Genomic DNA, 23,082 nt, shown 5'->3' with positions numbered 1-23,082 from the left:
ACTTGGGAGTGTCGATGAGCTGAGGTTTGCTTGGACACAGTGTGGAAGAGACCGGTCCCTGCTTTCTGGGAGCCTGATGTCAGTCACAGTACGAATTCTGTCATGGGCCAGCACATCTTAACTGCTGTCATTTTGAGAAGTCAGGATTCTGGATTCCTGCCTCGTAGGCATGTTGTCTTCATTGATGAGGTGAGGCCTGTAGGCTTCTTGTGCGTTCTCGGAAGATTTAGGCCTTTTGAAGTACTTACTTTTCCAAAGACCATTATTTTGGAGAAACACAAAAACATGTCAATTCTTTATTTTTTTTCCTTAGACGTAGAAACTGAATCTGAAATAGCCAATGAATAAGCAAAGGCTTATAATAGAATACATTTCTATTTTTAGTGTTTCATCTTTCTTTAAAATGAGTAGCATTGTTTTTCTAAAGTGGGAATTAAGTCGTTTCCATTCCCTTAACTCATGAAATAAATTGTTTCAGAATATATTGTTTAGCAACCAAATTTTCTTTCTCTGGGTAAAAAAAAAAAAAAAAATCAGAAATTACACTTAATATTTAGATGAGTTGATCTGAAAACCCTCTTCTCCAGACATTTAGAAATGTTAAAGTTCATAGGCATTCTCTAAAAGCTTAGCTGGGCTTGCAGGGTAATAAAAGAGGTTGCCAAAGCTGTAAACCAAGGGTGAGGGAAATGACTGGGACCCAGAAGTAAACTGACCATGGGGTGTGGGTGGGGTCTTGTCAGCCCGAGTCACCTGGGTCTTTGGCTTTTGCGTCTAGATGGGAACAGGGGTTCGTCAGTGGGGAGTAGGACCCGAGCCCCCCTCACACCCTCGTGTGAAACGCGCACCCTCAATGAAAGGACGGACTAGCAACCAGGGGAGATGACATAGAAACTTACCTGTTTTGTCCTGGGGCAGTGGTGGGGGTGGGGGGGGCATCAGTCTCCTGAGAATCTATTATAGGAAGCCCAGGCCTTGTGTAAAAGTTAGTCCGAGGTTGCTGCTTTCCGAGGGCCCCGTCATAACAAAGATTAAACAGCTCTGACACAAGCCCACTACTCACCCCAGACAGGATTGCCTCTGATAAAGTCCCACCAAAGACGTGACACGAAATCGCTATTAAAGATATAAAAGTAGATAATGAAAAACATTAATGGAAAAAATAACACCAGAAAAAAAAAAAACAGGCCAACTTGAAAAGAGATAAACTCAAAGGACTGATTACAGAGCTGTTTAGATTCAGCTGAAGAGACTGTTGGTGAAATGGAACGTATGTCTGAGGAGTTTTCCCAGGTGGCAGCATGGAGAGCTTGAGGTCAGATTAGGAGTTCTGCCCCAGAGAAGGAGCAAAAAAATTTTCTAAGCACAAAGTGGCCCAGGATTTTCTGGAATTTTTGAAAAGCATGAGCCCTCAACCTCAGAATGCACAATGAGCCTGAATAAGGTAAATAAAGATATACACCTAGAAATATTTTCTTGACAGGTGCCTGAGTTCTCAGTCAGTTAAGTGTCCAACTCTTGATTTTGGCTCAGGTCATGATTTCACGGTTTGTGAGTTTGAGTCCTGTGTTGGCTTATAGCACAGAGCCTACTTGGGCTTCTCTGTCTCTGCCTCTCTCTCTCTCTCTCAAAATAAATAATCTTAAAAAATATTTTTGTTGAATCCTTAGAACTCCAAAGATGAATCTTAAAAGTTGTGAGAGATTTTTTTTAAGATGTCATAAAGGAACAACAGATCACTAGCATGTTTCTCAATAGTGACTCCTCCTCCCCCCCAAAAGAGCTAGAAGACAGATAAAATAGTATCTTCAAAGTGGTAAGAGACAAGGACAGTCAGCAGGGAATTTTGCACTCCGTTAATCCACTCATGAAGAGCACGAGTAGAATAACGATATTATTGCGGGTCTATGAGGACTTGAGAAAGTTGATCCAGAATAGATCCTTGTTGAAAGAGCTGGTCAAGGATGTACTTTGGAATGACCCAAGAAGAAGGGAGTGAGGCGCAAGAAGCAGTGGTCAACAAAGAAATTGGTAAACATTTGGGGAATGCAAACATGAGCTGTCTGAGACAAGAGTCGCTTTGGGTCGTTGAGTCATTCTGGGGTGTGTGTGATGGAGAAGCGGGGTGCGCCAAGTCGGAAAAGGGGCTCATGTCAGATGGATGGGCACCAGACTTCAGGCCTTCCACAGTTCTTTGGCTGTTGGGGAAGTGGCTGGAGGCATCGGGGAAATAGGTCAAGTATGTATGCTAGGAAAATGGAAGAGTAAAACACATTTTAATTATAATTTCAGTACTCATTAAAAAAAAGAAAAGAGTAGCAGTAGTATGTATAACTTCTAAACACCATAGAGGAAAAGGAGATAAAACCTAAATAGCCTGATAGGATGCAGAAATAAAGGGAGTGGGAGGAGAATAAGCAAGGAAGTATTATAAATAGGAATGACAAAATCAAGGTTTCAGTGCGTCCAATTATATAGGAAATCACAATAGGCGTTGATGAATTAAACCTACCAGTTAAAAAGACAAATTGCTACACTGGTCTTAAAATAAAATCCAGCTTTATGCTATTTTTAAGAGTTCTACTTAAAACATATGAACACAGAAAGGTTGGAAGTGAAGAATAGAAAATGATTCTAGGTCAGTATTAACCTCCCAAATGTTGGTATAACTTTTTAAATAATCAGACAAGCTAGACTTTAATGGTTAAAAAAAAAAAAAAAGTTCATTATTAGGGATAAAGAAGGTCACTATGTAATGGGGGGGGAGTGTGGGGAATAGCAGATACTTTATCAAGAAGATGTAACAATGCTGATCTGATGTTCACCTAATGAGATGGCCTTCAAGTAAAGCCCAAATTGACAGATTCCCAGGAGAAACTGATAAATACATGATACGTGGTGGGAAATGTTAAAAGCTCTCAATAGCTATTAGATTGAATTAGCCAAAAATGGTCTATAGAAGGTATTAAGCTGAAGCTAAGGATACACATTGAACCCTTCACTCCATAGAGAACACGTGTATTTATAAAAGTTGACCACAGTCTAGCAAAACTCACCAAATATCATTATCTAAATTAGTATTTTTATTTTTTTTAATGTTTATTTATTCTTTGAGAGAGAGAGAGCGCGCGCAAGCACATGAGCCAGGAAGGGGCAGAGAAAGGAAGACACAGAATCTGAAGTGGATTCCAGGTTCTGAGCTGCCAGCACAGAGCCTGACACGGGGCTCAAACTCGCGAGATCATGATCTGAGCCGAAATCGGACACTTAACTGCATCACCCAGGTGCCCCTCAATTAGTATTTATTAGAGTATAGGCCCAACCTATTGTGAGACTCAAAATGAATTTAATTTATTGTGAAAAACCTTTTCAGATGTTTTAATAGTATAGAAAATACTGATGTATCACATGTCCTAGTACTGAGTTATTTCATGAAAGTGTTGTGTATATGTATGTACACATACATATGTATGTTTCTGTGTCCTAGGTCATGTAAAAAATTATTAGTGTCTCCATATCCTGATTAGAGGTCTAAAAGCTTTGTTCTATATCACCCAGAACAGATTCTCTGATGACAACACAGTTAAATAAGAACTCAGTGATATTTTAAAGCCCCCATGTGTTAGGGAAGTTAAGGTCACTACCATCTCATGAGTCTAGGAGATCTTATGGGATTTAGAAAAGACAACTGAACAATCATGAAAAAAGTGAGTATGTGTGCTGCAGCTTGTAGTATGTAGCTACAACAGTACTAAGAGGGAAATTTGTTGCCTTAAATATTTGCTGTAAGAAAAAAGAAAGGCCTGAAAATTAATAAATGTCCATGTTGGAAAGTTAGAGCAGAATAAACCAATAGAGATTAGAGGAAGGAATAATGAAAATTATGTATGCTGGATCACAAACCCAAAAGCTGGTTTGGAATCATCCTTGATATTGAATCAGCAATTTATAACAGCCAAGACATGGAACAACCTAAGTGTCCATTGACAGATGAGTGGATAAGGAAGTTTGTGCTACGAACACACACGCACACACACAATAGATTATGATTCAGCCATAAAAGGAAACCTTGCCACTTATGGACCTTGAGGGCGTTATGCTGAGTGAAACATAATGTGTTGTGTCAGAGGAACACAAATTCTGTGTGATCTCACTTATATGTGGAATCTAAAAAAAACACAAAACCAGTCTCCTAGAAAAAGGGATGACCAGCGGTCACCAAGGGCAGGAGTAGGAGGAATCACAGGAAGGTGGTCAGAAGGTGCACACTCCCAGTTAACAACATAAGCGAGTGCTAGGGAGGTCCCAGACGGCTTGGCTGGCGACTACAGCTAACATTGGTGTGTGGGGCGTCTGAAAGTTAAGAGAGTTCTCCCGAGAGATAAAATTGTTTTCCCCCCCCTTTTTTTTTTCTGCCTTGTTTTGGTCTCTGTATGAGATGATGGAGGTTCACTGAACTTAGCGTGGTAGTCATTTCACAATATATGCATAAGTCATTATGCTGTACACCTTCAACTTACACAGTTCTTTTAATTTTTTTTTTAATACTTATTTTGAGACAGAGATAGAGTGTGAGCAGGGGAGGGGCAGAAAGAGAGGGAGACACAGAATCTGAAGCAGGCTCCAGGCTCTGAGCTGTCAGCACAGAGCCCAACGTGGGGCTCGAACTCTTGAGCTGCGAGATCACGACCCGAGCTGAAGTCAGACACTTAACCGACTGAGCCACCCACGTGCCCCAAACTTACACAGTTCTGTGTGACAGTTATATCTCCATAAAACTGAGTGGAAAAATAAAATAGCAGTTAAAATAAAATAAAATTAGCAGTTAATTAGCAGTTAAATAAAATTAGCAGAAAGAGTTAACTCTTTACCCCCTCCCCCCACCGCCAGGAACAGATCTGGAAACACCAGATCTTGACAGTTTTGCAGGCAAGTTCTTCTAAACCCACAGAGAAGAGAGGGGAAAGGGACCATCCTTAGCTCATTTTGTAAGACTCGAGTGACCTTGCTACCAAGATCACAGAAAGACGGGGTCATGAGAATGATCCCTAGGTTTTCTCACTCCGCAGCACACATGCAAATCTCACATGAAAAAAGTGAACAAACCAAACTAGTGATACATTAAAAAAGAAAGGACCCAACATCAAGAAGCATTTATACCATACGAACCATCTGTGAGTTAACATTAGAATATATATTATTGTGATTCAACCCATTTCAGATTAGAGAAAATGTCAAGGGATAAAGAAAAAGCATTTGCTAAAATTCAGTACCCAATTGTTAAAAAAAGAAGAAAAGAAGAGGTGACTAGGAATACAAGATAGCTTAACCTCATAAAATGCTTCTGCTACAAACCTACAGTCAACACAGCATCTAACAGACGTGGAAACTCAGAGAAGAGACCAGTAAGCCCCCCCTCCCACCCTGCTCAACACTGCTTCAGAGTCCCTGTGAGACAAGAGCTTGAGTGGTAGGACATGGGTGGTCACAATATTTTTTACAATATTTAAACAAATTAGGTGATGGTGGTCCTGATGCAGCCATATCTGCTAGGGTCTCTGATTTATTGTCGCTCTGTTTTAGTTTTGTACCTGCCTGGCTGGTCACCTTGTGCCCAGGAAGGGTGTCTGGAAACTAGATCTCTTTGACATCCACCGGGCACATCCCTGCCCCACGCTTCTCTGTGCACCTGCATATGGCCCATGACAGAGCAGATGGTTAGTGATGAGATCCAGCCCCAGAGGTGCTGTTGAGGGTATCTTCACAAAACCTACCCAAGTCTCAATTGCCAAATTGGCTTGAACTGGCCAAATTGGACTGCGTTGGTTGGGCCACACGAGCTGGTAAATGTATTCCATGTCTAAAGAATTCAGGGCCTCCACAGACTTTTGTTCCCTGAATCCTTACCCCCTAGGAACAGAAGAAAAGACATTCTTTCCAGACCCTTACTGATTTTAGAGACACAGCAGGGGTGGAGCAGAGAGAGAGAGAGGGACGAAGGATCCAAAGTGGGCTCTTAGCTGATGGCGGAGAGCCCGATACAGGGCTTGAATTCACGAACCATGAGATCATGACCTGACCCAAAGTTGAGTCAGATGCTCAACCAACTGAGTCACTCAGACACCCCTCTGCTCTACGCTTTCAAGAGTACTAGCAATAGTAAGTGAAAGCACATATTTCACAGAAGTTTCTGGAATTGACAGAACACAGGTCCTTTGTGGTCAGTCCATACAAGATGTGGGTGGTCACACATCTGGCCTCATTCTTTGACCTGCTGGGCCTGGCCCAATGGGAAAACCCGGGGGACATTCCTACTGGGGGTCCTTTTAGGACAGTGGGGATTTCAGAAGCGAAGCACCCAGAATGCTGGTCCCGAGAGCACAGTTGGAAGGCGTCGCTGGCGTTATCACCCCGGTGAGTGTGGGATCTCCCCACGACGTTTCTGCTGAGCAGCGGGCTGGCTTGGCTTTCGCTGAGATTTCTTTGCCATTTGTGGCAATACGGCCTGAGCCGTAAATGTTTCAGTGTATTACTTCTCGAGACTAGGGCTTTTCATTTTCCTGTGAAAGATTTCTTTTAAAGAAATTCTAACTCAGGAATTAGCGGTGGGGATGTAATTCCTTTTTAGAGCAACCCGTTCTGCACAACTTGGAAGACACACTTGTGCTCCTCTCAAACATGCGTTTGTGTGTGCTGCGGAGGAAAAATATTCTCCCGAGCTAGCTTTTTCTCAACTCTGTGCTCCTAACAGAGGGTATATTTTTGTATCCCGTATTTGCCTAGCTTGAGTAAGATTCAAGGCACATTTTTCAACCTTGGCTTTTCTGCCTATACCGCAAGGCCGCACCGATCCCACAGTGCTCAGCGGGGAACAGACCCGGCTTTGTGGGAGCCTGGTGACTGTGTCGGCGTGGTGACCCTGCAGCAGCTCCATGCAAGACCGCCCTTTGAGTACACAGCTGTTGAGAAGCCACTGGGACTTATGGAGCGACCCAGACCAGGGTGACCCAGACCCCTGGTCTCACACTGCCTCTGAAGAAGCGGGGGACGGGGGAGGGAGGGGAGTGTTTCAGAGGATTTTTGTCATCTGAATAGATTAAATACATTTGATTACAATGTGATCTTTGTACCTGAATGTGTCCATGTCGGCGAAGTTTTGAGAGCTCCTCGTGAGGACCCAGAGTTTTGGTTGGTCGATGCCCACCAAGAAATGGAAGTTGATGGTAGAACGTTCCAGGCCTTTGTGTCCCTGCCCTCCCACCCACTGGATCCCTTCCGGGACTGAACAGGGTGCAGTGTCCTTTTTGATACCTTGCTTGTGAGTGCGTTCCTGGAAAGGCTAATTTGGGACAGCCTCTCTTGAGGGTGCCTGGCTGTGGCTCACGCCATCAGAACCCACGGCCAGAGGTCAGAATCCACTTGCCCAGGATTTGAAAGCTCCATGAGCCCACCTCAGAGTTGGCTTGCGGCGGTCACAGCTGCGATAAAGGTGACAGTCTGGGAGAAGTAAATGTCATAGCCTGCAGCTGGTGTAGTCACCACGGGGGGAGCACATGCTGTGGAGTTTTTGTCATGAGTACCTTAAATCCTGTTCCTGCAGAGAGCTTATTTAGAAAGCCACAGTGAAATTGTGTGTGTGTTCCATGATGAGTGAGTTTTTTTTCCTCAAACCTAATGCTGAGGCATTTAGAACAATCTCTTCTTAGTCCCTTCTTTAAAATGCCCTAATGTTAGAGCACTTGCGTGGCTCAGTCGGTTAAGCGTCCAACTTTGGCTCAGGTCATGATCTCATGGTTCGTGGGTTTGAGCCCTGCGTCGGGCTCTATGCTGACAGCTCAGAGCCTGGAGTCTGCTTCAGATTCTGTGTCTCCCTCTCTCTCTCTGCCCTTACCCAATTCTCACGCTCTCTTTCTTTTTCTCTCTCAAAAATAAACATTAAAAAATAAAAAATAAAATAAAATGCCCTAATGTCAGAATTTGGATTTCATGATTGTTAAGAAATCCCCACCCTCTTGCCCTCCCCTGCTCCCAATGGAGGACAAATCTCTACTTCTGAGCCCTTGGCAAGCCTGGACCCAGCCTACCCGAGGGTCTAAAGATTTGGGAGACAGTGGTCATGCCAGGGAGGGGGGCTTGTTGACCTCTCCCCTTCTGTTCCCTCCTTCCTCTTGTCCCACCTTCCCCGACTCACCTTTTTTTTGTCAAGTTTATTTATTTTTGAGAGGTGGGGGAGGGGCAGAGAGAGAGAGAGAGAGAGAGAGAGAGAGAGAGAGAATCCCAAGCAGGCTCTATGCTGTCAGCTCAGAGCCTGACATGGGGCTCGATCTCACGAAGCATGAGATCATGACCTGAGCCGAGATCAAGAGGAGGACACCTAACTGACTGAGCCACCCAGGGCCCCTTACCTGCCTTCTTATACTTGTGTTCTGTTCACTAATTCCATCACTGCTCCTCTTAAGGCGGGCTAGGATCTGTGCAGGGGACTGGGAATGTGATAGTCACATCAAAATTAGCTGATAAAAGTTGACCACACCCAAATAAGTAACTCTCTTGGGGTTCCTCACTGAAGTCAGACCCAGCCTGGGCTGGCAGCCCAGAAGTCGTGGACTCTGGTCCAGGGGCAGCGAAAAGAAGTGGCTCATCCTCTTGGTTTGTTTGGAGTGTCATCAGGCAAAAAGCTCCCTCCCTGGGGTGAGGATTGGGTCTGGTGACACCATTTACCCCCACTGTTTGCAGCCTGTGGCTGTGAAATTCTAAACATGAGGTCTCTTCTTTGGTGGGCTTTCCAGGACTTCCTGTTTCCTGTTGTGCACCTTGCAGCTTCAGCAACTCTTTAGGAGTGTATCCTGAAGGCCATTTTTTCCTCAACAATTTCTTGATCACTTTTCAGGATTGTGAAGGTTTTTTGTCTCTGACGCTCGGTCGTTGTCTGTCAGCACTGGAGAAGAGGGAAAGGAAGGCAGCAAAGTAGAGCTAGAGGGCCAGGGGCTGCTGGCCAGAACGCATGCAGCCGAAAGCCTGCAGAAGTACTTGATTTGGTTCACATGGTATTTTTTTAAATCAGTCGATTTCATTTTAAGGAGAAGAAAAAAAAAAAAACATTTCTGGCCTAGTGTGAAAAAGCAGATCTCTCAACACAGCACTCAACATTTCTACAATAATTAGCAATGGCTGGGTGACACTGTACCCCTAGTTTACTGGGGCATTCATGCCCCAGTCCTCACCACTCCCCATTGTCTCACACCTCGCCTGTGCTCATGCTTATGTGCATCTTTGACCCCCACAGTGGAGAATCTCTTGAGTTGTGATTGTGGCTTCTGAGTCTCCAGGGTATTATGTGTCCACACCTGTACTCTGCCATTTCTCTGCCACTTCCTATCCTAGCACTAGTAGGGGCTGCTCATATCTTGCATAAAAACTCACTCCTGAAGAGGGGCAGGAAGGAATGGATGACATCAGAGATTGTCTGGATTTGTTTCTTCGACTTTATCAGTCTGAAGGATTAGCAAAACCTTAAGTTTGGGGGCAGGGGTGAGGATGGAAACTGTCAAATGCCTCTGTTTCTACAAAAAGTAACCTACATGTATGTATTTGGCAGGTGAAAGGAAAGCAAGCCAGGATGGATATTTACGACACTCAGACCTTGGGGGTTGTGGTCTTTGGTGGATTCATGGTCGTTTCTGCCATCGGCATCTTCCTGGTGTCCACCTTCTCCATGAAGGAAACGTCATATGAAGAAGCCCTAGCCAACCAGCGCAAGGAGATGGCGAAAACGCACCACCAGAAAGTGGAGAAGAAAAAGAAGGAGAAAACAGTGGAGAAGAAAGGAAAGACCAAGAAAAAGGAAGAGAAACCCAATGGGAAGATACCTGACCATGAGCCAGCCCCCAACGTGACCATCCTTCTCAAAGATCCTGTGCGGGCACCTGCAGTGGCCGTGGCTCCAACCCCAGTCCAGCCCCCCATGGTCATTGCCCCTGTAGCCCCAGTACCAGCTGTGCCCCAAGAGAAGCTGGCCTCCTCCCCTAAGGACAAAAAGAAAAAGGAGAAAAAAGTGGCAAAGGTGGAACCAGCAGTTAGTTCTGTAGTGAATTCTATCCAAGTTCTTACCTCCAAGGCTGCCATCTTGGAAACTGCTCCCAAAGAGGTGCCTATGGTGGTTGTGCCCCCAGTGGGTGCCAAGGCCAGTACCCCAGCCACTGGCACTGCACAGGGCAAAAAGGCAGAGGGAGCCCAGAACCAGAACAAAAAGGCAGAGGGGGTCCAGAACCAAAACAAAAAGGCAGAGGGACCCCCCAACCAGGGCAAAAAAGCAGAGGGGGCTCCCAACCAGGGCAAAAAGGCAGAGGGAGCCCAGAATCAGGGCAAAAAGGTAGAAGTGGTCCCGAACCAGGGCAAAAAGGCAGAAGGGGCCCAGAATCAGGGCAAAAAGGCAGAAGGGACCCAGAATCAGGGTAAAAAGGCAGAAGGGGCCCAGAATCAGAGCAAAAAGGCAGAAGGGGCCCAGAATCAGAGTAAAAAGGGAGAAGGAACCCCAAACCAAGGCAAAAAGACAGAAGCGGTCCCCAACCAGGGCAAAAAGACAGACGGGGCCCCCAACCAGGGCAAAAAGGCAGAGGGAGCTTCCAACCAGGGCAAAAAAGTAGAAGGGACCCATAATCAGGGCAAAAAGGCAGAGGGGGCACAGAATCAGGGCAAAAAAGCAGAGGGGGCCTCCAACCAGGGTAAAAAAGAGGAGGGGACCCCAAACCAGAGTAAAAAGGCAGACGGGAGCCCCAATCAGGGGAAAAAGGTGGAAGTGGTTCAGAACCAGAGCAAAAAGTTAGAGGGGACCCCCAACCAGGGCAAAAAGGCAGAGGGGGCCCAGAACCAGGGCAAAAAAGTAGAGGGGGCCCAGAACCAGGGCAAAAAGGCAGAGGGGGCCCAGAACCAGGGCAAAAAGGTGGAGGGAGCCCCCAACCAGGGCAAAAAGGAGGGAACCCCAAACCAGGGTAAAAAGGCTGAGGTTGCCCCCAACCAGGGCAAAAAGACAGAGGGGACCCCCAACCAGGGCAAAAAAGCCGAGGGGGCTCCCAACCAGGGCAAAAAGGCAGAGGGGGCTCCCAACCAGGGCAAAAAGGCCGAGGGGGCCCAGAATCAGGGCAAAAAGGCTGAGGGGGCCCAGAATCAGGGCAAAAAGGCAGAGGGGGCCCAGAATCAGGGTAAAAAGGCAGATTCAGTTGCTAGTCAGGGCACAAAGGCAGAGGCTGTTGCAAGCCAGGGGAAAAAAGCAGAGGGGGCCCCCAATCAAGGCAAAAAGGCAGAGGGAACCCCGACCCAGGGCAAAAAGTCAGAAGGGTCCCCCAAACAGGGCAAAAAGGTGGATACATCTGCCAATCAGGGTAAAAGGACAGAGTCAGCTCCTATCCAAGGCAAAAATGCAGATATGGTCCAGAGCCAAGAGGCACCAAAGCAAGAGGCTCCTGCAAAGAAGAAGTCTGGCTCAAAGAAGAAAGGTGAGCCTGGTAAGTAGTTCTGATTTCTCTGTGAACTGGAAGGGAAAAGCGATCTTTTAGTAGCTTATGGATTCCCTTTGGGGGAGCCATATGTATCAGTTAGCTGTTGCTACAACAAAGCTGTGTAACAAACATCCCATAATTCAGTGACTTACACCAGCAGTCATTTATTCTTTTTCGTGCTTCTGTTGAATTGGCTGAAAGTAGACTGATCTGGGTTGTCTCAGCTGAGTGGCTCTGCTTCACGCTGCAGTTTAACTAGGTTCAGCCCCTTGCTGTAGATCGAGCATAGGTCTGTTCCATATGTGTTCATTCTGGGGCCCAGGCTGAGGCTTCAGGGATTCTGGAGGGTAGAGGTCCTTCTCCTGGTTACAGTAGAGCTGTAAAAGGGCACATGTCAAACCAGCATCCTATTGGCCAGAGCAAGTCATGTGACTGAGCCAGAGTCAAGGGGTAGGAAGTGCACTGTCTCCAGTGGGAGGGACTGCCAAGTGATGTTGTAAGAGGTGTGAGTATGTGAGTACAAGGAGTGGTGAGGAATTAGGAATAGTAATTCCATCCACCACGCAATCTGAAACACTTCTGTGTCTTGGCAAATCTTTCTTAGACGTCTGAGTATGTTCTGCCAGCCTGTTTGTTGCTTACCTCACCTGGTACTCGTTTCTGTATGTTTGTTGAATGACTAATGGTAGGATGTTCTTAAGGTTAACAATGGCATCCGCCCCCATCCCGTTTTTCCTCTTCCCAACTCCCTATCCCAGTTACTTAGTGGACCATTTTATATATATACAATACAGAATGGTAATTTTCTGTTATCTTTTTAGTGTGCATTATAGAAATTGGGCCAGTGAGTTCCTGTTTCCTGTTCATCACTCATTTGATATGGCAGTCTTCTGTTTTCTTTTCTTTCTTTCTTCCTTTTTTTTTTTTTTTTTTTAATATCTTTGACTAGCCATTAGTTGATTTGGATAATTAATTGCATTTGTCTTACCGAGTTATCTTAGGGGGTCTGAGATGTTTGGGCCTTGTGCTGGATAGGGGCTATCCAGCACAAGGCCCTATGTTCTTAGCTGGGTTTCCCTTTCTTGCCTCTTTGTGGAGATGCATTACCTTTTCTCAGGTTTCCTCCTCCCCCACCTTTTGGGGGGGCATTTGTTCAGGCAGCACCCAGTTCCTTATGGGGGGACCTGTGCTGTGTGAGCAGCTTCAGGCTTCTGCTGAGCCTCAAGGATGAGCCCACCTGGCCCCCACAGGTGAGACCAGTTTCTGAAAGCCCTCTGAAAATCCAAATGTTCAGCCTCCGTCTGCCTCCGCAGGCCAGAGGAAAGGCTTGCTGCCTTGTCTTTAAGTTGATGTTCCACTTGACCCAGGGACAGGGTATTTGAGACGTGAGGACAGGGATGGAACTGAGAAGTGGCCTGTTTTCTGTAAAGCATCAGGTGTGTTCAGAATAGAGCTTCCTGTTTCCTGTGGCCTATGTCCTGTGGCCATTGTTACCATGTTTGGCTTTAGGCATCTGAAACAAGGCACAGAATAGAAATGTGATACTTTAGGAAGGAAGGCAAGTGGTACTAATAAGCCAGAAATAGAGAACCTTATTAGGAGGAAGACCTAACTTTCTGACCTATATGAACCCACACAACACCTTGCTGGCCTAAGAGAGAATTTGAACAGAGAAAAGAAATTCCAGAGATTAAATATTATGGATAAAATGACAATTATTACTAAAATTATTCTAGCCAAAATTTCAATGGGATTCCCCCGCCGACTCCCGCCTTTAACTTGACAAAACTATTCTAAAAGTCCCATCTGGAGGGGAAAATAGGTTGGAATATTGGATAGATTTTTTTAAGCAGCTTTTGGGAAGCCAGTTGTGTCTGATGTGTGAATATATTCCCATGCCATTGTAATTACAGGTTAGGGTGCTGGCCCAAGGACAGACAGGTCAGAGAATAAAATGGTCCTGAAGCAGACTGTCATGCCTGAGAACTTCAGTGAGGGGAGGCAGCCTCATTTCAGTGGGAAGAAGAAATGTTCTGATCTTGGGCAACATGTTCAAGATTTGGAAGAGTCTGCTTATGGATCCCTCTAAACATGTAAGGTCTGGATAAATTAGATTTAATTAAAAAAAAAATCAAACCCCAGAAAATACCAAAGACAGCCAAAATTAATATTAATCAGCCCAGATATCGGGAGGCCTGACGCCACTCCAAGGTTGCAATGAGAAAATCACAAAGGCCAATATGGGGCACTGGGCCACAAAAGCAACCACACAGGATCGTCAGACCCAGAATGAAAACCCAGCCACACAGGGTATTATGTGCAGCTGAGAGGACACCTGAAAGGCGAATTTCTTTATTCTTCAGGGGGTTTGAGAGCCTAGAGACATGGGGAAAAAACTGTCTTGTAATTTGTCATTTTCCTGAATGTAATTTGTCATGTGATCTCCACCTGCTGTGGTTGGGGTATAAAGCCATCTTGAAGCCCCACCCCCACACCCAGAGTAGATGCAGGCCACTCCCTGCACCAACACCAGGAGGATCCTGAAATAATCTGTGTGTTCAGAAGTAGTGGGGATATGCCCAAGTGCATTGCTTCTCCAACTTTCTATGCAGTTGGATCCCCTGGGGGACTTGTTAAGGTAAAGAGTCTGACTCAAAGTTCTGGGCAGAGCCTGAGACTCTGCATTTCTAACCAGCTCCTGGGAGATGCTGATGCTGTTGTTTCCAGGACCACACTTGGTGGGGAGGTGGGGGGTGGGGAGCAGGTAGTAAGGACCCCTGAGTCACTGCCAGGATGGCACAGGGCAAGGTGGGTGTCTCCATGATGCCTGGCTTCCGGCAGCTTTGCAGCTCTTGTCTGTAAAGGACTGTGGACCTGAGGGTAGAGTAAGTGAAGTGTGTGCTTTGGGTGTTTGGGTGTTTGGGTGTTTGGTGCTCCCAAATACAGACATGCAGTTTGGGGCTTGCTCTGAAGACGACTCCCAAGTCAGATGTCAGTGATGAGCCATCAAGGCCCTTCTCCACTCTGAGAGCCTTCAGTCATTTGCAGCCATATTCCCACTGTCCAGAATGCTGATTTCTTTCCATGTTTTCATTTAGCCACGACCTGTGTCTATGGAAGGCATGGATTTTCCAAGTGGAGTATGATAGAATAGGGCTCACTCACTCTTCTGTTGTGATGACATCTCATACATGTTTAGCATTCCAGAACTGATCTGACTCACATTGAGCATCCATGGCGGTGATCTTGTGGCCATAACCGTGTTGCTGAATGGGAAGCAGGCCACATTCCTCTCATGTAGTCATACTGCATGTCCCGTGTTCCTTCCTTTGCTCGAGATGCTGCAGTCAGCCCCGGCTGCCTGCTTTTGACCTCCTTGCCCACTAGCTGGGGTGGAGCTTCTGTATTTCTGTCCAGGGCCTGCCCACCACCAGCTTCTCCATGGCCCTGTGCACTCAACTCAAGAGCACAGCTCGGGCTGGGCTGGGTGGCCCCAGGCATCTAGAAACTTGGGGGTGTGGAGATGTGAGCGGCCTCAGCTAGGGGAGATGCCTGGAGAGTAGGTGTGGAGCAGGCCAGGAAAGGAGCTCCTTCTCCAAATAGAGGAGACCTGAACTTGGGTCAGGGAGGGCTCTAGGGCCTTGAAGTTTTAACCGTGGGCACCAGAGAGCTAGAAGTCTAGGGCTGGTCACATGGGGGCTATCTCAGTTAGCATTCAGATCGATCAAAAGTCAGTCAAATGACTGGTTCAGTTGCACTCGCCACATTCCAAGTGCTCAGCAGTGCCCTGTGGCCAGTGGCTGCCTTTGCTGGACAGTGCAGGGAAGAGTGTCTCCATCAGTGCAGTCAGTTAGGACAGTGCCGTTCTAGACCAGAGCCACCAGGAGGAGGCCAGGCAGCCTGTAAAAATGAGCATGTCTTTGCAGCTCTGAGTTGGCACCACGCAGCTCACCCAGTGCCTTGTTCTGTCTGCCTGCATCCTGAGTGGGGTGGGGGTGAGCTCCCCGTCGTCCTCCATATCCCAGTGCTATGTGACAAGTGAAATCGTGGAGCCTGTGGCTGGCCCATGATGCACGACAGATCAGCAGCAGAACCTGCCCCAGAGCTGGGGGGCACCACAGACGGTTGTGTCCTCAATTGTCACCAGGTGGGCCCAGCAGGGTCCTTGCTGACAGACGCCCCAGAGAGAGACCAGGCAGGTGTGGAGGCGGGCACAGGACACGCTTCTGCAGGCCCCAGTTGGAACTCTTCCAGGACTTCTGATCTGTTTTTCCTACAAGAGCAAATCAGGGCCGTGTGGCAGGTTTTTACCACTTGTCTGTGGCTGGATCTGACAGTGAACACCTGCCTTCCTAATCCACGCTTTTAAAATTTATTAGCATATAAATGTGTGCTTCCAGCAAACAAAGTACAAACAGCATAGAAGTGTGGAAGGTGAAAACCGAAAGTCTTTCCACTCCCTCCCTTTCATGGGGGAGCCTGGGAGCCATTCCGCTCATTGCTTTGGCACACACAGTTGCGGCCTGCGGTGCACACAGCCTTGGAGCTTGCTTGCCTTGTGTACCAGGGTACCAGTGACATCTTTCTGTATTGTACCTACAGGGCTGCTGCTGCTGTATCCTGTCCCATAGCGTGAATGTATCGTTTGCTTATTTAAATGGCATTAACCAGCGTGCGGTTTTTTTGCTGCTAAAATTAATGCCACAGTGATGTACGTATATTGTAGTGTATCTCTGCAAAGTAACTACGTCGATACGCAGTTGCTAAGTGAAAAGACGGGTCCGTTTTCAATTTAGGAGCACAGTGCTGCATCGCTCCCCAAAGACACTTCACGATTTACAATTTGCTCAGAGTGCTGAGAGGCCCACGTGAGCGTTTTCCAGCACCTTCCACCTGACTTGACTCTTCACGTGGTGCTGTCGAGATGGTGACCACTTGAGGGGAGCGTTATAAACCCAGGTGTGGAATAAGGAGAAGACGCTTACTTATGAAACAAAAGGCGCAGATTCTTTTATTGTTGTTTGCAGAAGAGGGAACTCGGGGAGCCACAGAGAAGTGGAAATTTCCCCAGAACTAAAGCTCCTGGGTGCATGCAGCCTGGTTGCAGGCCTCCGCTGGTTCGCTCTCGGAGAGTCCCTCAGGACTCGTGCATGGTGTTTATCAGGAATGCTGCGTCCCTCTTACAGGAAGTGTGTTGTGTACATGGTGGGGGTTTCTTGAAAATCTGTTTTTGCCCTCGGAGTCGGTCTTTGCTGGCATACCTCGGCTGGGAGTGTGAAGTTACACTTTTAGGACAGCTCTTTTTGTCCCAGTGCCTAGAGGTGAGTCCAGATTAGTACGGTGTGGGCTGGCCCCAGAGGAACCAAGGACCGACGGGGAGCGCAAGATGCCCGTTTGCACACGCTCCAGAACGTCGTGCTTCCGCTGGAACTTGGTGGGTGCACTGCTGTCGCTGAGCGTGGCTCTTCCCCTCTTGCGCTGCATTCACACTGGACACCCTTCCCTGTCTGCGGGCCTGTTTGCCCTGAGGCCAGAAGACCGTCATCGTGTCAGGGCTCGGGGGAACCCCGCCAACCTGCAGGAGATGGAAAACGCTCTCAGACACCCCACGATGACCTTGTCACACACACACGAGTCTGTGTGGGAGAAAGGCCTTCTTGGGGTACCCGACTATGGGTAAATTTTAATACCTTTCCTTCGCCCGTATTTTCTGGTTTTTTGGTAACCTGCATTTTTTTTTTTTCTTCATTTAAGTTTTAGTTAACAGACAGTGTAATACTGGTTTCAGGAGTAGAATTCAGTGATTCATCACTTGCATACGACACCCAGTGCTCATCCTAACAAGTGCCCTCCTTAGTATCCCCCACCCATCTAGCCCATCCCACACATACCTGCCTCCCTCCATCATCCCATAGTTTGTTCTGTATCATCAAGAATCTCTTATGGTTTGTTTCCCTCTCTTCTCTCCCCCCCCCCTTCCTATATGTTCATCAGTTTTGTTTCTTAAATTCCACATGTGAGTGAAATCATACAGTAATTGTCTTTCTCTGATTGACCTATTTTGCTTAGCACAATACACTCTAGCTCCATCCACATCATTGCAAGTGGCAAGCTTTCATTCTTTTTGATGGCTGAGTAATGTTCCATTGTATATATACACCACATCCTCTATATCCATTCATCAGTCAGTGGACATTTGGGGTCTCTCCGTAGTTTGGCTGTTGTTGATGATACTGCTATAAACAGTGGGGGGTGCGTGTACCCCTTCAAATCAGTATTTTTGTATCTGTTGGGTAAATACGTTTTCTTTTTTAAATGGAAAAGAAAAAAAAAGCTCTATTATTTGTCTGCGAGTCAAATAAGCAGGCACTCATTGTACGGAGTGGGGCTCCTAACCTTTCGGGCTTTGTGAGGCAGCCCAGCCCTGACCATGGGTCCTCTGAGCAGCAGAAGGGGGTCCCTGCTCCTTCAGGGGGGTCAGGTTGAGGAAGGAAAGTGGCCAGTTCTTTTCAACCTTGTCCCAGCCTTTGGGTACCCAGTCTATGATCACAAACTGAACTAAGATGGAAAGTTCGTGGCTCCCCACATCTCTGAACCTTGAAGTGTCCTGGGGGAGCTGCTCAGCTCCATATTGTGCAAGGCCTCCCTGGCCACTCCCTTCTGTGCCAGAGCAGATGGAAATGCACAAATAGGATCATGCTCTGTACCCTTCTGGGGCAGGAGTCACCAGAGGTCAGGGGATATAGGGAAGGATCTTCAGAAAAACTGCTAAAGTCGTCTGTACCTTAGCATGTGACTTAATCTAATCTTAAGGCATGCGACTTGATAATAGCATCACCCCTTCCTTCCTACTATCCCATCCCCCCCACCCCCCAGTGTCCTTCTTCACTGTGTGCTTGCTGGGTCGCCCCCAGGATTGTGACACTATCGTTCTCAACTAGATGTTTGTGAGATGTGTGGTTTACGAAGCTCCTTTCCATGCATTTCTCCTCCTGAAGGTCTGTAACGTGGATTGGTATGTTTACCTGTTTTTGCAAAAGCAGAAGCCACAGCTCACCTCTTGTTTTGAGACTTCCCAGAAGTCATGTGGCCAGTGGACGGTCAGGGATCTCAGCCTCCTGCCTTGGGCCCTCTGTCTCTGCGGGTCCCTCAGGCCAAGTGCAGCCCACCTCAGCGGCTACTCTACAGCTGTCTTAGGGCTGAGGTACACGCAGATATGTCTTGAGATTAGGTTTCATACTTTTTTCTTTCAAACTTAGTTTTTCAGGGTCTGAAGCTCTGAAATCTCTGTAGGACTTTTGAGCCTTCATAGCCTTCATTCCCTTTCTCTGTAAGTTCTTCAAGCCCAACTTCTCTTTCTCTCTCTTTTTTTAATGTTTATTTATTTTTGAGAGAGAGAGAGAGAGAGAGAGAGAGATGAGACAATGCGAAAGGGGGAGGGGCAGAGAGAAAAGGGGACAGGATCCGAAGCAGGCTTTGTGCTGACAGCAGTGAACCCAATGCAGGGCTCAAACTCACGAACCGTGAGATCATGACCTGAACCAGAGTTGGATGCTTAACCGACTGAGCCACCCAGGTGCTCCAACTTTGCCTTTTTGCAAGAACAAAAACATGCCCTAGGGAAGGAGCCAAATCAGTCTTGGCGCCTCATGTCTCAGAGAAGCTGCTGGATGACATTGCTTCCAGAACTTTCCATTCAGTCATGTTAAAACATGGCAGTGCTGGGGCTCCAGTCGCTGTCCTCAGGCAGCTGTGGTCAGGAAGCCCGTAGTTGCACAGATCTTAACCTTTTGTTACCACCCGGGCCTCTGTCCCCCCAGGTCAGCTCCTCGGGGCCCTTGGGCCTGGCCCCTGGCCCTGGGGCTCTTCCCTCATCTGCCCTCCCCCCCCGCCAGCCTTGTCTCCCAGGTGTCCTGAAATAACATCTCCTCATTGCAGACCTTCCTCCCTGCTGGCATTGCTTCTAGCCTGTAACATAGAATCCAGATCCTTGGGGCCTAGGAAGACGTGGACTCACTCCAGTCTCACTTCCCTCTGCTCTGAGTGGCAAGGCCCCTCCGAGCCTCACTGCCTGTCCTTGCCGCTCCCCTTTCCGAAGCCCCGCACAGCCCTTGCCGTTTCCTTATCCAGTAGCTCTTGGCCAAAGCATCCCCTGCCACTGCTGCCACGTCGCTTCCTTGGCAGCATGCCCTCCCTGGGTTCCCTTCCTGTGGCTCTGCTGCATGGTTGCCGTGCATCCTGTGTCTCCTCTGCCTCTCAGCTGGCAGTTCGGCCTCTGACTTAACCCTGCCACCCCCAGTGGTGTGCTGACTGCAGGGTGCACGGTACGAGCGCACACTGTGTCTCTAGAGACCGTTGGAACCTGCCTGCCCCAGGCAGGGCTGCGTCAGGGTACCTGCACCGGCCATTGGAGTTGAGCCTCGGTCACCTGATGGGCTGTCCCAGGGCCAGGGTGGCCACCCGCTCCCATTGCTGGGCAGCGGTCAGCACCGACCTGTCGGTCGAGTCCTCTGGAGCCGCACAGGAGCGGTCCCGAGCTGGACTCTGGAGGGGCTGTGATAGTGCCAGGCCGCGGAACCCCACGAGTTCCCTAGCGCTGAGACCTGGCCGCAGGGGATCCTGGTGGGGATGTAAAGACAAAACTCTCCCGAAAGGACTTCGCGGTCGACAGGGAGAGAGGGACTCCTGAGTGCCTCTTGGCAAGACAAGTTTGATTTTAGGTGACCACGCCCCCCGGCATGGTCACAGAAGGGCGCATGGTTTTGGAATTTGAGGTGTTATACACATTACCCAGTGCCGCATGCTCCCTGGCTGGGGGCTGCAGGAGGCAGAGGGCTCCTTGCTTTATCTAACCCTGTTGCCCTTCTTAGCCTCACGAGAGGGTACAGACGGGGGTGCCAGGCAGGAGCCAGAGGGTCCGTGGGCTGTGTTGCTCTATCCTCAGGGCTGGCTTCTGGGCACCACCCTTGCACGACTTCTCCGTCCCGCTGGTGGGAGTGGGGGAAAGGGCAGAGCCCCGCCTGAGTCCTTCCCGGTGGGCGCTGTCTGTTCAGGGAGGGGTCGGGGCCTGTGCCGGTCCTGTGACTGGGGCTTGCTTGAAGGTGGCCCTGTTGGTTGACTCTGCGGTGCGTTTTGTGCCGGGCATTGTTCCAAACATGTTGGGATTTAATCTTGGCAGTGAGGCTAGGAAGGAGGAAAGATTGATTATGACCCCTATTTCGCAGATGAGGAAACCGAGGCCAAGGGAGGTGAAGCAACTTGCCCAAGGACGCACAGGCAGGAAGGAGCTGAGCTCGCAGAATTTGAGCCCAGACTGCCTGACTCAGGGGCCTTGTTCTGACCGCGGTGCCCAGTGCCCAGGGGCAGAGGTGATCTGCAGGCCACACCTGGCCCACAGATGTGTTTGTTCAGCCCCACAGAGGTTTTATTTATTTCTTTGAGTTAGCTGTCAGCACTAAAGGTCAGGAGGTGACACATACAAATCTCGTTTCCGGTTCTCCTCGGCAAGTCCACAGCCCTGAGGGTTCTGGCCCAGACCCCACAGGAGCCATCCCCTGGAGGTGAAGGAACATGTCCAGAGGCTGTCCCCTGAGCCAGACCTGTGCCATCCTTGCAGGGCCCGGTCCCTGCGGGTGTTTATTGTGTCCCCTGCCGGGCAGGTCTGGATTACTCCAGAGCAGTGAGGCACCAGTTCTGTCTCTGTTCTGTCTCTCCGCTCTTTGCTCTCTTGCTGTGACCTTCCTCCAGGCCTCCCTGCTCGTCCATTCCTGGTATTTCAGAACTCACCAAGATGGGCAAGGCAGAGACTATAGGGGCAGGCTCTCAGGAGCTCGTCTCACTACGATTCACTGCCTCATGGTCTTCGTGAAGTCAGTGGTTTAGCAGATTAGATGTTAGTCTTTGACAAATTTAGTGTAGTGCCTTAAGATTTCACAATGCCGGGGATTATTTCCAGTTTTCGAGTCTTTGCTGGAGATGTGTAGCATGCCGGCCCAAGTTAGCTCCCGTTAGCACGTGATTTGTGGCCCGGGTGCCCGCCTCCCAGGAATAGGCATCCAAGTGAGCTCAGCGCCACTGGTTTGGTGAGAGGATCTTGAAACCCAGAAGCAAACGCAGTTCACACGGAGGTCCAGAAGTTCTGGTGCCTACTTCCAAGTACTTTTTTCTTTCATTTTTACTTCCCCTGATTTGGGGGAAATAAAGATGGCACCATTCTTTAAATTTTTTTTTCTTTTTTTACATTCCCTTTATTTTTGATAGAGAGAGACAGAGCACAAGTAGAGGAGAGGCAGAAAGAGGCAGAGACACAGAATCCGAAGCAGGCTCCAGGCTCCAAGCTGTCAGCACAGAGCCCAACGTGGGACTCGAACTCACAAACTGCGAGATCATGACCTGAGCCAAAGTCGGATGCTCAACTGACTGAGCCATCCAGGCGCCCCAAAGATGGCAGCATTCTTACCTAAACGACTTCATGGAAAAGTGTAAAGCTGGGGCTCTCTAAAAATACCTTAAAAGATAGTGTTCATATGAACATAGAGAAGGCCAGGGAAGTTTGTGTGGGGAGATCGGGCGATAGGCAGGGGAGAGTTAAATTGTGCTGTGTGTAGCTTTGGATTGTTGCACCTGCTCAAGTTTTCATTACTTTGTTCTCTAAAACATCTAAGAAAATATAATTAGGTAAGAAAGTTTGAATAAAGTATATTAGAATGATACTCTTACAGAATACTCTTGGCAACGTTCTACAGGCAGAGTGTCCTGGCTATCCAAGAGGGAACACGGTCTGTCAAGACCACTGGGGTGACATCTGTGGGGAAACAGAGCTCCATAGCAAAGCCTGGCTCCACTATCTAAATGTCTCCCCCCTCCCGCCCCCAGCAATGTGGTAGGGACTACGGGGGCCTAGAAGGATGGTCTAGGAGAGGCTTCAAGAGATGCCCGAACCCCTGCGCAGTCTGAGGCCTCTGCAGGGACAACGGCCGTACTTTTGGGGGGTTGGAGGGTCCCTAGGGCTGGAAAGGAATAGACCAGCCTGTCCAGTAGAAATAGTGTGAGCCACCCGTGTGAGCATATGTGTAGTTCAGACTTTCCTAGCAGCTACGTGAAAAAAAAGCAAACAAAAAACAAAGAATTAAATTTTAATGATACATTTTATTTAACCCAATTTTCCCCAAATATTATCATTTCCACATGCAGTCGATACCAGAAAATTATTACAGATATTTTACCAAGTCTTCAAACCGGGGTGTATTTGTACCTGCAGCACAGCTTGGTCCACGCTGGCTGCATTTCAAGTGCCCAGTGGCCACATGTAACTGGTGGCCAGCCTGTTGGGACAGCACAGTAGACATTTCCCGAGTCAGGAAAGGAAAACGTCTGTCCATTTGAGCTCCAACTGTGTCTTTGAAATAGTGGACTTCCGTCTTCTGGAAAACCTGCATCTGCCTGCAGGCTGAGGGGGAAGGGCAGGGACCCCGGAAACCAAAATGCTACTGGTGGGGTCTTCTTCCAGTAGTGAACTTGAGAGCGGTCTTTGCTTTGTTTTTGGCTTAGCGGTGCTCAGAGTGGTTTTTCTAAGTTTGCCATC

The 23,082-nt window shown here is 48.1% G+C and overlaps 1 protein-coding gene across 3 annotated transcripts in view; it reads left to right on the top strand.

Moving 5' to 3' along the window:
- The window catches only part of RRBP1 (ribosome binding protein 1), a 64,054-nt gene that overhangs the window by 14,141 nt on the left and 26,831 nt on the right, over window positions 1-23,082 (top strand). For 2 of the 3 annotated variants that reach the window (XM_053890453.1, XM_053890451.1), the window contains exon 2: window positions 9,599-11,504. In XM_053890453.1, the coding sequence (XP_053746428.1) occupies window positions 9,620-11,504 (1,885 nt within the window). In that variant the 5' untranslated portion in view covers window positions 9,599-9,619. The remainder of the gene's footprint in view (window positions 1-9,598; window positions 11,505-23,082) is intronic. The other variant, XM_053890452.1, reaches the window with a different exon arrangement.

Source organism: Panthera pardus, unplaced genomic scaffold, assembly GCF_024362965.1.
Source record: "Panthera pardus isolate Hobbes unplaced genomic scaffold, ASM2436296v1 HiC_scaffold_25, whole genome shotgun sequence".
Classification (NCBI taxonomy): Eukaryota; Metazoa; Chordata; class Mammalia; order Carnivora; family Felidae; genus Panthera; species Panthera pardus.
This window is presented reverse-complemented; position numbering and strand designations above follow the sequence as displayed.